The sequence below is a fragment of the Corvus brachyrhynchos genome, unplaced genomic scaffold (assembly GCF_000691975.1).
Source record: "Corvus brachyrhynchos isolate BGI_N302 unplaced genomic scaffold, ASM69197v1 scaffold94, whole genome shotgun sequence".
Taxonomy (NCBI): Eukaryota; Metazoa; Chordata; class Aves; order Passeriformes; family Corvidae; genus Corvus; species Corvus brachyrhynchos.
Genome location: NW_008238330.1, coordinates 6,446,951 through 6,461,799, shown reverse-complemented (window position 1 = coordinate 6,461,799; position 14,849 = coordinate 6,446,951). Strand labels below are relative to the sequence as shown.

General features: G+C 38.3%; 1 protein-coding gene across 8 annotated transcripts in view; it reads left to right on the top strand.

The window, feature by feature from the left end:
- STARD3NL (STARD3 N-terminal like) overlaps positions 1-14,534 on the top strand; it is a 24,654-nt gene extending 10,120 nt beyond the window's left edge. For 3 of the 8 annotated variants that reach the window (XM_017734425.1, XM_017734427.1, XM_017734430.1), the window contains exons 2-8: positions 3,887-4,183; positions 6,936-7,013; positions 8,750-8,827; positions 10,628-10,681; positions 10,776-10,893; positions 12,408-12,506; positions 14,465-14,534. In XM_017734425.1, the coding sequence (XP_017589914.1) occupies positions 3,959-4,183; positions 6,936-7,013; positions 8,750-8,827; positions 10,628-10,681; positions 10,776-10,893; positions 12,408-12,506; positions 14,465-14,517 (705 nt within the window). In that variant the 5' untranslated portion in view covers positions 3,887-3,958 and the 3' untranslated portion in view covers positions 14,518-14,534. The other 5 variants (XM_017734429.1, XM_017734426.1, XM_017734432.1 and 2 more) reach the window with 5 other exon arrangements.
- The last annotated feature ends 315 nt before the right edge of the window (positions 14,535-14,849 follow it).

Here is a 14,849-nt window from a genome sequence, read left to right as displayed (position 1 = left end):
CCGCCTCCCCGGTGGATCCCCACGGGCTGCAGGGGCACAGCTGCTTCACCATGGGCTGCACCATGGCCTGCAGAGGCACCTCGGCTCCGGCTCCTGGAGCACCTCCACCCCTCCTTCTCCACTGACTTTGGTTGTCTCCATGTTATTTTCCCTCACATGTTCTCATCTCCTCCTCTTCTCTGACTAGAATCCAAAATCTTGTGACTTTGATTTTTTTCTTAAATATGTCATCACAGAGGCGTTACCAGCCTCTCTCATTGGCCCAATTTTGGCCAGCAGCATGTCCGTCTTCAGAGCCATCAGCCATTGGCTCTGCCGGACATGGTGGGAAGCTTCCAGCAGCTTCCTCACAGGAGCTATCTCTGTGGCCCCCTGCTAGCTAAAACCAGGCTGTGCCAAACCAATACAGACTGCATGAGGAAAACAGATTTCTGGCTCACTCATGTGTCTCTTGTGGCAAGGAGTTAATGGCACGGTTTGTATCCAACACAGTTGCTATGAACTCCACCTCTCCAGGCAAGTTTGCCCATAGAGTTTCTTGGAATATTATGAATTATGGGCTGTTTATCTTCCTGGTGAGTGTCCTTCACTCTCTGGAGAGAGTGAACATGATGGTCTGTAAACATCATTCCTTCATAGGACATACTTGTTTTGACCACACATCCTTCCTGGAGCCTGCCATAGAGAAGGCCAAAAGAAGGGGTGCCAGGTGAACCCAGTCTCCTTCAAATCAGAGGCAGACACTGGGTCAACCCACAGATGATACAACAGTCTTGAAAATATGTTATTGATATTGGAAAAAAAACCCTGAAAATTATCTATAAAATCTTTATAACCTTTATATAACCTTTATCAGAAACAGGAAAGTAGATAACTCACTGATGCACAAAAAAGGTTCTTTTTAGAAAATATCTCAAAAGTTATAAGAATGTGATTTTCTCTCTTTATTTGATAATGAATTTTTTTCTGGCTGAATTTGCATTTTCAAAAACCCAAACCCCAAACATTCTCACACCCAGTTTATAATTATTTTTTTCTCTGATTCAAAATTATTTTGGTTTTTAGAAAGAACGATAATCAATGTCATGTATCAGTTTGGATACAGAAATTCAAATAATATGGCAGTATGAATAGAGGTCGAGCTGTCCATGTTTCCTGAAGAGCAAGAATAAAGATCGGTAACAGTCACATGCAAAAGAATTGTGTGGTATTTTTAAAAGTATGACACATCTCAATGACAAACACACCTTTCCTAAACTTATTCCACCACTGAGTTTCTTGGCCAGGGATGCATGAAAAGCACTCCTGTGCCTGCCTGGTGCTTGTATTGCCCACATGGAGTGCTGAAAAGTGACATCTCTTCATGAGGGTGCAAGCTTGGATCCTTTCCAAGCACGGGCTGTTCTGCACAAGCAAGAGCCCCTGGAGAAATGGAGCCAAGGGAAGAGCAGAGCTCACTCACTCCTGCTGCAAACTTGTAATGGGCAAGAGAGATGGGGCATGACTGGTGCTTTGGAAGTGCAAGGGAGGAGAAATGTTGTTGCTGGTAATGCTGAGATGCGTATGAAAGTGTCTGGCCAAGTCACCATCTAACACTAACACTGCTTTTTAATAGTCCCTACATGCCTGTAAGACAGCTGCCGGGAAGAATTTAAGATTTTTTTGTGCACCCACCTGAAGCCATTTGAGAATGCTGGTGTGATGAAATGGCTGATTATGTCATTCAGGTACAAAGGAACTTTTAATTAATGAAAGAGATAATGGGAAACAATCCTCTAGCACACACTTGGTGCTTAATCAGCTTGCAGAGCTATTGCAATGAGTGCAGAAAGCTGCCAAGCTATGTCTGTTCAGTTAAAGAATCACAACATTTTGATGCCAGCTTAGTGTGATGAGAGAGGCCCTGCCATGTGTCCAAACATGGATCTGATGGATCAGCAGGCAGAGCAAGGCTAGAAACAAATTCCCTTACTGTGAGTATCCCCTGTCCAGAGGGCTTTGACGCAAAAACCAGTCTGTCAGTAGCAAGGATTTCAGAGTACATGGCATTTATAAGTGAATCTGACATTTTGAGTCATGCTTGAAAACAAACTGGTAGCCAGTGCGTTTTAAGGCCATGCTTTTCTCTTTGCGGAGGCAAATGGATGCTGAACTAGCACATCCTAAAACAATTAGCTCTGGCTGTATGAACTGCATTCCCATACTGTGCTGTATCTAGCAATAATCCAGACTGGAAGTAACAACTTCCTATATAATTGGCACTGAGTGCCACATCAAAATAAAATAAATATTTTAGCCAATGTAGATGGAAATTTTTTTGGAAGTTCAGGTGTTAACTTGTCTTTTTCTTTTCTTTTTAATTATGGCCATTGATGGCCTGATCTGAGGTTTATGTCTCATCCCAAACATTTTCCTATGGCCTGCTGTTACATAGCAGGGCACTTTAGTGTGAGGGTTTTCAGAACAAAGCAAGTGCAGTTCACAGCACTGGAGTGCAGCAATTCTGCTCACGCCCTCGGGTTCAGGCAGCCCAAAGTTCACTGTAGTGCTCAAGACACCTGACCAAACACACACCACGTATGTCTCCCTCCTCTACAGCCTTTGCCAGCCATGTTTCAGGCAACTGCTGAAATAAATGAGGAAGATTTAATGATGCATTGTGCTTGTCCACCCTTGCCTGCTGCTTTAAACTCCCTGAAGGCTGCTCTCTGTGACTTGACGTAGGCATTGACCTTCCCTGGCTGGCCTGTGTCTTCCTCAGCTGTGATGTGTGTGCTCTGGTAGCTCCCCACACCACCTTTACTTTTTCCCTGCGTCCTTGTATCCTCCCTTGTGTTTGCTTAGTGGTGTGTTACAGATCCCCTGTTGGGCTTTGACTGACTGTGCTCTTGAAGCCTTGGGGTTGAAACACTGTTGAAAGACAGGAGTGGGAAGAATTTCTGTATCTCTTGCCATTTACTGTAAAACAATCCACACAGCAGGAAGCAAAGTTTTGTTCTTGAATTTCAAAAAGCTATTTCACCAGTGTTAAAAAACCTTGTCTGATGTGATTTGTATTGGAGGATGTATAGTTTCATCTTCTGAGCATTTTGCATAAAATTAAATTTTCTGTGTGTTTCCATGAAACTTGTAACCTTCTGAGTCCACCCTTTCTAGAAGCTTTAATTGGACAAATGTTCTCACAGAGGATTTAAGTGAATCATGCATCAAGCTGCTCCAGTTTTATAGGAAATTCAGCCTGAAACTTCTTTTAAAAGCCTTGTATTCAAAAGAGACTTAGGGTAATTGCATTACCTTTAACCACTGGTTGCACACATTTTTTTTCATGGAGAAACTGTCTGGCAATGTAAGTTGCTATAGCAGCTGAATTTACAGAGCTAATAGCAGTGTATATGCTTTATAGAATGATTAGTACACTATTTGGGGATTTTAATGGACTTTTAATCTTTTGTTTGTGGCAGCTCTGGATGTGCTAACACTGCCATTTTTCAGGAATTGTATGTGGAAGTTCGTTTAAGTTGTCTTCCTATTTATTGAGAGCATTTAAATCAGTATTGGAAACCTTCAGGATGCACAGCATCATGCTTTTTATTCATTCTATTCAAAGATCTCACTCGAACAACATGGAGAAATGACCCATTTAAATCTAGACAGTGCTCCCTTATTTCAAACGGTCTAATTGAACATTAATTCTCTTGCTTCACAAATCTCCTGAGAGATGAAGAGGAACTAGATACTGTGTTAGAAACAATTTCTAGGGCCAGCTTGCCTAATTCTCTCAGTCATCAATTTAGCAAAAAGAGAACTGACACTGTAAGGTGAAAATACCTCTTGGAATTACGGGCATTTGGTGACTAATGTGGTTTGATTTTGTTTGTTTGTTTAGAAATTCTTCCTATATGGATCAGCCTTCTAGTGATGGTAAAACTGGAAGAAGACCACTCTAAGCAAACTCAGGATGAATCGGGTCCCAGCTGATGCAGAAAATGCTCACAGTAGCAGCGTGGAATCTTGTCCTTCCTTGCGGGATGTCCACTCCATCAACCCCACGCATCTGATGGCAAGGATTGAGTCATATGAAGGCAGGGAGAAGAAAGGCATATCAGATGTCAGAAGGACTTTCTGTTTGTTTGTTACATTTGATCTCTTATTCATAACCTTACTGTGGATAATAGAATTAAATGTGAGTCGTCTTTTCAGTACCTACCCTTAGACATTATATTAAGTATTTATTCACTTCAGAGACGGTTAGTAAGTTGCTCCTTTCTATCCAAAATTATGTTATTTGTATCTATTTAAGTTGAGGCTGCTTGTTACTTTAAGCTTCCATGAACGCAGTGTCTACTCAACTGCATCTACTTTTATTCATTAGGACACATTTGTCTTATTATGAAACCTTTAGATGTTCCTGTAGTCTGTGAACCATGCTGAAAAAAACATTGGAAATCCAGGGAACTCTTCAGGCATCAAATAAACGAAAATGTTGCTGTACATCTTTGAATTTAGCAAGAAATGTGAATTTTTACAGGATTCAAGACTTTGCCTTCTGAGTAACTTTAAGTCAGTGATATTTCACTGAGGTGTTAGTCCCTGAAAAGACTTCCGATGGCCAAAACCTTTCTTTTGTTGTGATGTATTTTCTTTGATGTAAACTTAATGTGTTATACATTATGGATGGCAGGGTGCATTTAAACAACATAAACTCCCACAGTTGCCATCTTTTAACTCCACCATTTGTAATCTGGAAAATGAGGCTGTTCTCCTAAAATTTCCAGAAAGCAATAGGATAGCTCATTTGTTGTTATTTCATAAGTAGCATCCTAGTTCTTGAGCTGGGTTTTAAGCTATAATCTAAAGTTTGCATTTAAGAAAGGACACACTAGGGAGGAATCCCTTTTCTAGACAAGAAAGATCTTGAGTAAATATTTTTTGTCAGCATTCCTTTACTAGATAAATAACCTTGCTTATTAATTTGACATTATGAAGCTTCAGGAGCTGACTGTTCAATAGTTTGTTGATGCAGTGAAAAATACTCATTCTGATTTAATTAGAGAAAGCAGATTTTGCTTGCCTGAATGATGTAATTTTGGGACTAGACTTTTTGTTTTCTCTCTAGGTGGAAAAATGGTTGTAGCATAGTGTTCTGAGGCAGTTCTATTTTTTAGGCCAGTTTCTCAACAGCTTGTACGAGTAAGAGGAACAGAGTGGGTTTATATCTCTTGTTGAGGTTTCAGAGTACAGATTTTCACATGGGTGCTCTCAGAATACTGAAGACTCTGAATAGAAAATGCTACCAACTCATGATATTTTATTTTGAATGCTACAGCATCAAGGGACCTCAAGATCATAGCAGTTTCTTTGTGAAAAGCTGTATTTTCAGGACAACATATTATGAACTGGTGTCCTGTACTTCCACATATCAGCAAGAATGAAAAACAGGTTTTTGTCATTAGAAGTCATGATATTAGAAGCTAAAATTTGATATCTGGGATCTGACGTGTGCTTAGGGTTTTGTTCAGTTTTTCTTTGAATTGCTTTGTTCACTGGGAAGTCAAATAGCACTGTGTTAGGACTGTCTGTTATTGGTGCATAAGTAATGGGTCAGAATTGCTATGAGAGTTCCTGTAAATATTGTTTTCACTTTGTTGCCACGATCCAGTTTCCTTAGGTATAGTGTACTTTATCATTAAATGCTTCAGGGAGTGGCTCCCTGTCATTTTGAGCAAAAATCAAGACTTCCATGGTTCTCTGTTTATCCTTATGTTAACATGGTGCTCACACAGCCACACAGTTACGAACAGCTTGGAGTGGGGGAAGTTGATCTTCCTTATTTATGCTGGATAATTGCACCTGATGCAGTAGAGCAACCAAGGGAAAACTGTATTTATAAAGTTATTTGTCAGGTAGCCATAGAGGGGAGGGAGAGGAGAAGAAATTCAGAGTTTGAATGACTAGTCTCAGGAAAACACTGTCCAGCAGTATAGCTGGAAAAGTGTGCAAGTGTGTAGACTGCATTGCTTTGAGATGGTGAGCATATGTTGTTGGCATGCTTTGGTAGCTCCTTTCCTTGAAAAGATGACAGTAGTTGAACTCAATATTAAAGCCTTCCATTGGTGGTTTTTTACATAACTATTTCATGCGGTGCTTAATTATGGAACTTCATATTAAAAGCAATAGGAGATGGACACTGAGGTTTTTAATTTTCAACTAAGATAGATACTGCTCTCATTCTCTGACCCAGTACACCTTAAATTATTTTCTTGCGAGGCCTGTTTGAACAGTAGAATCCTTCCACTGGAAAGAAACACGGTGGCTAAGGAAGGTGCAATTTTGAATCTCATCAGCAAATGGAGGAATTAAACTTGAATGTTAGTTTTTTGTGGGAGATTAGTCTAATAGTTGCAGCTTCTGTTTTTTTTACTGTGGATCTTTTTGCTCAGCTTTCTTAACAAATCATGTGAGGGCTGATAAGGAAACGACCTGAAGTATGAATTCAGTTTCTGTTCTGTTTCCTATTTGCTAATATGAGACTAACCAGAACCGGGTTATGGTTGGCTTTTTCATCAGCTGTTTTGATCCTCCTTATAAGACATAAAATGCTTTGTGAGTTTGTGTAACAGACCTTCTTAACATTTAATCGTTTCTTCCTCCCTCAGCAACTTGTTTGCTTTTATTTTGGGACAGTCTGAAATGTAGCTTGCCTAGGGCAAGGATGAAAATCCTAAATGTTTTCACTTTGAAAAGTCTATGTAATCATGAAAAACAAATAACAACAATAGTGTTGACACTATCATTCTTGGCAGACAGCTCTTCTGTATTTAGTTTAATGATCTTTTTGTATATCAGCAGGAATTTTTAAGGAATTATTAGTTTTACCCTTCCTATTTGTGTGTATTTTGTTTTCTGAAGCTGTGTGTTTTGTTGTTCCTTTGTAGGTAAAAGGAGGCATTGAGACTACCTTAGAGAAAGAAGTCCTACATTATGACTACTCTTCTTCATATTTTGATATATTTGTAAGTGTTCTTAAAAAAAGAAAAAGGAGCAGCAAAACTACAGTTTTCCCATTCCTCCTTCCACAGATGTTTCCTAGTTTGAGTCTTGTGAAAAGGTTGATCTTTTCTCGATAATTTAAACCAGAAGGGCTTGTGCCAAATTTCATCCATCTAGGGGTTGCCCAGTCCTGCTCTTGCAGCAGGCTCATGGAGCCTGTGGATAGAAATGCTTAGGGCCAATTAATTTGCATCTTTAGCTTTGGGGTGCATGGAAAAGCAGATAGAAAACCCAGTCAAGAATGTGAGTCTGATGTAACATAAGGTAATTCATTAAGAGAACAAGACCCAGAGACCGCCAGCTCTGAAATAATTTTGCTCAAACCGATGTTTTCGTCCTTCCTTGGGCATAAGGTGGCTGCAACGAGGAGAGGCTTGTTCCCAGGATGGCCTGCGCAGGGCAGGCTTTTTCAGAGTTGTTTTCACCCCAACAGTAAAAAGAGTTGGCATGAAGTAGGAGTCTCCTTTACTATGTATAAGTAGCTTAGGCACATAAGAGGAACTCTATTGCATTAGGAAATTTCTTTCTTTAGGTGAAGCTGTAGCTCTGTAGCTGCAATGCATTTTGCACTGCATGACCCAAGTAAAAGGTGTTTCATTACAGTTCTTCTAAAGGGCGAGATTGTTAATTCTACCAGATCTTGTTTGGCTTACAGAGATGACTTGGTTTGGTATTAGTCATTTTACACTGATGACCATATCCAGAACCTCTCTTTGAAACTGGTGTAAAAACCCATCCTTACTTCTGCATTGGACGTTTGCTGTGTCAAATGAACTTACTAGATTCAAATATTATATAAGCTAGCAAGCTCTGCTACTTCTCCCTCTTTCATTGTTTTGCTGGCAGGTTCTCCATGATAAACCATACTGCAGAAGGCAAAAAATGTTATCTCTAAATGTTGAAGCTCTGGAAGTTATTTTATCCCGTAGTTTAACCAAGGGTCAAATGCAAATGCAAAACGACAGACTTTTATTCCCTGGGAAGGGACTAGAACATTAAATTTTGCAAAATTATTTGTGGGCTTTTACAGAATTTCCTGTTTCTACTACACATTTGCATAAGATTAAGTGGGTTTATCGTACCTCTGGCCATGGCTGTCTTTGACTTCTCTTCATTTTTAAGCATTTTTTTCCCATTTTTTCAATTCTGAACACATCTTTTAAAACAAGTTGGAGACAATCTAGTATCAAAAAATAAACAGGGAAATTGAAGGTCGGGGTCCCTGATTCAGAGATCTTGTCTGTCTGCTATTGGTTTAATTTTATGGCCTAGAAATACCATAACTTACCTTTCTCTACTGCAAAATAGAATGACTTGCCATTGCAGGCACCTACATAAAGGATAATTGATTGTTGCAATGTTAATATTTCAAAAAATACTAGAAGTATAATAGCAGACCACTAAGATCAGTGAGATGCAGTGATGCTCAAGGTATTTGCTGGATTAACTGCATCCAAATTTAACTGTTTAGATTCCAGTCAGGTAAAATGATCATGAACATACTTTGTGTAGCTTTCTTATGTTTCTAACTAATTTGTGGAATTGCACATGTTCGCATATTTGAGCCTGTGTAGGCGTGTGGATGTTGCTTTACAAATTGGGAAATTGACTTCTATGTCTGTATTTTCAGTGAGCTGAGAATATTGTGGTTCTTCTGTGTTCTGAATTAACCAACCAATGTGTTTTCCTCTCTCTATAGCTACTGGCAGTCTTTCGGTTTAAGGTGTTAATACTGGCATATGCAATGTGCAGACTGCGCCATTGGTGGGCAATAGCTGTGAGTAGTAGCCAAGCATAATGGAGTTTTCCCTAGACTGGATCAAACAGACACAGTTTTAGATGCCTCTTAACGCTTGTTTGTTAAGAATCATCTTGATGATATATACAAACATTTGTCCTGCAGTAACAAATTAAAAACTTGTTTTCTGAAAGATTTTCAGCCTAAAGGCAAGAATTTATTAACACAGTGGATGTGGTTCTTACTAGGTATCATGTTAATACAAATGGAAGATTTATCAATTTGTATTATATTTTAATTTATTAATATATCATATAATTTATATATATTAATAAATATATTAATTTATCAATAAATTCAATTTAATCCAGTATGGATGGCTAGTCAGAACTGCTTGTTACCTCCGATTTGTTAATTAATGTTGGAAATACATTTGCATTTGAAATAGTGAACCTTCTTCAGAAACAAGAATTGGCATTATTGTACCAGAGATCCAGGTGTCCATTAACTCCCACATTCTTACTTTTTAAAGTTTTAGGTGCCACCCATTGAACACTAGTACCTGTATTGCTTCATGCTCCAATAAAAAATGTTGAATATGCATCCCTTCTTAAAGAGGAAGTTCTCAAGAACTGTAGGCAGCCACAGTGGATTGGAGCCAATATCTTTAATGCAGCTGTACTGTGGGAATGACAAAGAAAGCAAAATTTGGTGTAAAATTCATGCATCCACCAGTCAGTACTATAGATTGTAATACAATAGGTGTGCTGCTGGCTTAGTGCTTTGTAAATCAGACTTTTTTTTTTCCCTTATGCTGTGGTAGGTGCATGTAGAACAGGTTCATGTATAACTTTCTTCAAGTGAGTAGCATGCAGTTTGCTTAGTACTCTGAGACTACATGCCATGATTTTTATAGATTGTGTTACTGGCATGGCATAAACACATACATAATAATAGCTGCTGCTCTGACTGTGCTTATATTTAAATGCATGCCTCTTAGAAGTCCTTGCTCTTGGTTGTGTAGCTTTAGCATATTTCTTAATCCTTAAGCCTTTGTTTGTGAGGTGGTGAGAGTGAACCCATCATGGTAGCAAGTAATTAGATACATAAAGCTTCACTGAAGGTTTTGCCAAAGCCTTTAATCTTAATATCCTACCTGTGATTGACAGAAGTTAGTTAGGTTCTGCTGTTACTTAAAGAATTGCTGCACCCAAATGCACTAGAAGATATAGAGGCCTTGCTTCTGTGAACAGTACTTGTTCACTGCTTTTTCAGGTTTTGGGGTTTGTTTACATGTTTTATCCAGCCTGCCATTTTAAAAAAATATATCAGGGAATATCAAGTCTTCAAAGAAATAAATTTTTCAAAATATCACTTCATGGATTAAAATATTTATTCCAATTTACCCCCACAAAGATGTTTTGTTGTTTGAGATGGATATTTTGATTTGGATGGTAGTGAAAAGCATTTGGAACAGCTGCTGTTTGCTTTTTTCCCACATACATAAATAGTTGGGATTTTTTTAAGGGACTTGATGACTAGAGTACACTGTCTTCATTGTACAGTAAGATCACAATTAATGTAACTCAGGCAGTTTAGATTCTACACAAATGCTGTCTGCTATGTGGAAATCAACGTTTGGAGGTGCTCATATTAAAAGTTATCTTTATTAAGGAGGTTATTTTAATAACACTAGGTTAATTGTAACATGCTTGTTACATTTTATTAATCTATGTGATCTTGCTGTTGCCAGTAAATATTTAAAGTTGCAACTAATAGATAATGGCAGAAATCAAAAACTAAATCAATTTATTAGTTTATCTGTTCTGTCTCTTTCAGTTTACAACAGCAGTGACCAGTGCCTTTTTATTAGCAAAAGTAATTATTTCACAGGTATATATTCTAATCAAATGTTTGTTTTCCTTTGTTGTTTTCTTAAAAGCAAGATTCTTCAGGGTAATTTTTGTAATGTTTTCTTTCTTTCTAGCTGTTCTCACAGGGTGCTTTTGGCTATGTGCTGCCCATCATATCCTTCATACTTGCCTGGATTGAAACTTGGTTCCTGGACTTTAAAGTGTTACCACAAGAAGCTGAAGAAGAAAACAGTAAGCTTGTGATATTTCCCCTCAATCACTGCAGTTGGCAACATTTGCTGCCGTGTTAGCTGGCAGAAGAATACTTCTTTCAGCTTCTCAAAATCTGAAGAGCTGAGGAAAAAATTAAATCATATGGCATGATTTTTTCGTTTTTGGGAAAGGAACATATGCCTTCAAAGAAATGAGGTTTTTAGTTAATTTAGGGAGGCAAAGTTAAAAGTTACAAAGGCCAGATCAGAAATTTTTCAAACACTTAGAAATGCATGTAATTTTGTATGCTTAAGATACGAAAATTTAACTGACTTGTAAAATTTAACTGGGCTTGTAAAATTTCATTTTTTGGGTAGTGCATAAAGTGTCTGGCTCTTCTTTTAGGAAGAGCAGACACAATAACTAATTCAATGTCACTAACTCCTCTTTTGAGGTGGAAAGGGAAAAGCAAAGAAGTGTTGTGGAGAGTCTGCTTCATGCACAGGCAGAATGAGACCAGAACAAGTGAATTTCGACCTTTGAGATAAGACACCATGTCATCTGACACTCAGTGTATTCAACTAAATGGAGAAAACCCACAGTTACAGTTGAAAGAGAGTATTGCTTGAGTGGTGAGGAAAAGAAAGCTTACCGATGCTTTTTGAGTTTCAACAGCAGGAGGGTAGTTATACAGCCAAGCTGTTATTTATGCACCATTACCTGAAGTACAGTCTGAAACTCTGTTGGGAGGGCATGTTTATGTGCTAGGTAAATCCGAAGACTTTACATGGGCATGGATGCCTCCATTTTTACGTGCTCTGAATGCAGTCTTCCTACTTTGATCCCTTCCCTCATCTTTTTCACCAGTCTGAGAAAGAAGTTGGTTAAATGAGAACAGTGGGTTTTGTCTGGAGAAAAAGAAACTTAGGGTAACTTTTTTTATCTTTTGAGGGGATGACAAAATACAGCTGCATCACAGCATTATCTAAATAGATAAGAAATCTAACCAGTTCAGAGACTTTTGCATTTTTTCATGTTGAACATTCATAGACAAAGTATTCCGTACATACACATGCAAATAGTTCAGGAAGGTTGCAGAAACTAAGTATGTTGAGACAGATAGGTGAAAGCAAGCCATTAGTGAAGAGTCATAGTGGCAAAGTGAGAAAATAATTTATTTGGTTATGCATGGTACCTCACTGATCATTAAAAATACATTTCAGAAGTTTTAGTTAGCCAGTGAATAGAGATGAATTTACGTATGGCAACCTAGTTGTGTAATTGCACGTAGTAGAAGGAAAGATTCCTTAATTCATGTGTGCAGTATGTCTGTTTTGCTAGTGTGTGCCACCTTAGCTTCCAGCATTTAAATAGAAGACGTAAGTGTTAAATTAATTGTTGATGCTTTTTAAAAAGGTATTTATTTAAAGAAGTAACTTGTTAGGAATGCTAATATAATACATCAGTCTTCAAGGTTCTTCATCAATATTTGATCTCTAAGATGCTATGCGTTAGCAGTGAGGAATTGTTTTCTGGTATTCTTTTTCTTTTAGGGTTTTTGATAGCACAGGATGCTTCAGAACGAGCAGCTCTTCTTCACCCAGGAGTCCTCTCTGATGGGCAGTTCTATTCTCCTCCTGAGTCTGTAGCAGGTAATGATGTTTCCTTAGTGAACGATTTTTCATATTCATTTTACACTCCTGCATATTTCACCCCCTTCAAGAGGGGAAGGGGGAAGGGAAAAAAAATATTTTTCTTTTTAAAGAAAAAGTGTATTTACCACCCTGAAATGCAAGTCTTTTTTATTCAGTAATTCAGTTTAGTTACTACCTACCAGATGAGTTACAATACACGTGATTAGTGTATTTTAAATCATGTTCTGACTAAAAACAAGGTAAGTCTGAAAGAAAATGGCACCACAACTGAAAGGAGGCAGTTATGGTTTGCTTCTGCCGTCGGTGATCCTTACAGGTCCCTTCCAACATTTATGCAGTAATGCACTATTTAATCCAGCCTGGACTTGGAGCTTTATACTGTCTTAGGATAGACAATGAACCTGAAACTGCTATAAGGCAAACTGAAATTTCAGTCAGAGGCTCTTTTCTTTTCTCAAGAAGAAAAAGCCCTCTCTGTATAAAAAGGCTCACCTGTGTGTAATGTTAATTATATCGTAACTCTGCATATCATGTGCTTTGGTCTAGTTGAGGTATGAGTTGATTAAGTCAAAAATAAATGTAAATATGGCAAGATTTAATAATATGTTTTCAAGCATTTCAAGGAAATGAGTAATTTCTTTATGGATCGGATCAATTTGTGTTACCCGAGAATGCAGTGGGAACCCCCAAATCCCGTATCAGTTTTTTTCCCCTAATATGTAAACCTCTTCTGTAAAGCTGTGCTGTGTTATGCAATGTAATTAAAATAATATCTGCTAATTGCTACAGATACGTTCGCCTATCTTGCATTATAGAGTTATACATGTATGTGATATTTTTCATTTTAATATTTGTCTCTGGTTTCTCTATGCTGAGCATCTTGGCTCAGTGAATGACTTCGAGCTCCATCTAGGGGTCACAGAGCATTAATGTCGAGTTTAACCAATGATTCAAAGTGAAAATGGATTTTAGCTGAAACTGCGGGTCTGTTTTGAGGAATAATGGTTGGAAGTATTATACCGGACTCAGCCATTCAGCCTGGGCTTTGTGGGGTTTTTTAGCATCAGAATATCGAGTGTGAGAGGAGTGTAAGTGGAGCTGATGTTTCTCTAGACATTGTGTCTGTGCTGCTCGTGCAGTGAGGTGGTGTGTCGCAGCATGCATGTGTTAACTCTAGGTGTGCCATTATTTTCAGCTTGTCCAGTGGGATTCACTAACAGCTCAGGTGCCTTCTCCAGGTCTGCCCTGACTGCCAAGTACATTTGTTTAAGCACCCTTTATGGGTATGAGAAGTAAAAGGAACAGTCAAATTAATATATTTGAACTGAAACGCACACACTGGTAGTCACAAAGTGAAACTGCTAGATAATGTAGAGTAAAAATAGCTCATAATTGAAATATTTCTTTAAAAATCTGCATTTCTTTCTGAGAAGACAAACAATGGATTGTTCTAAGAGAGCAGTTTTTGGTCACTTTGCCATACATACTGATTTGACAAATATTTAGAGCTAAACTATTCCCTGTGATCATGCAGTGGGGAATAAAGCCCTCTGCTGACACAGCAACATTTCTAAAAACAAATCTTTGCTTTTAGGAGGTGATGTTTAAAATGAGCTCTGTTGGAATTTTCAGCATATTTGTCTCTTTTTGTCTTTCTTGAAGCTACACATGTCCAGGAACATACCCTGAAACCACTTCTTTATATGGGGTGACCCTTCCTCTTCAGCACTGGTTACTTGGTAACCAAGTCTATTCTGGAGGTAGCAAGTGGAAAATCAGCCTGGAAAGACTAAATTTATTCAGTTCCTGTACAATTTGAGCTTCAAAAGGAGGCAGATATGCTATTCCAAGAAATGAAAGAAATTCAGAGTAAATTGTCCAAAAAATGCTGAACACTTTTGTGTGTCTTTTTACTTCTCTCAACCAATCTACAGCATTCTTGTCTTCCTTTTCAGGTTCTGATGAAGACTCTGAAGAAAAACAAGACAGTGAAAAACCAATTGTATAGCAAATATAAAAAAGCAGGTAAGTTCCTTTGCATAGAACCTGAGTATTCTTAAAGGTATGTTTTACCTTCCTAGTTCCTTCCCAAACAAATTAAATGGTGTGTTAACTCTTAGGAGTTCATCATTTTTGAACTCAGTCTGTCTCTCATAGCAGCCTTCAAGAAGGAAATCCTGCCAAGCTCTTGAGAGCCTGGAGTTGGGGTCCTCTACATTTATTTTTTGGCTCTCCTGGAAAGGACAATAGTGGACCAGATGTGTAAAAACTCCTTTTTTTGGCAGCGGAGAGAGATACTTCTTTGGAGATGGCACCGCAGGGATGCTAGGAAGAGATTGT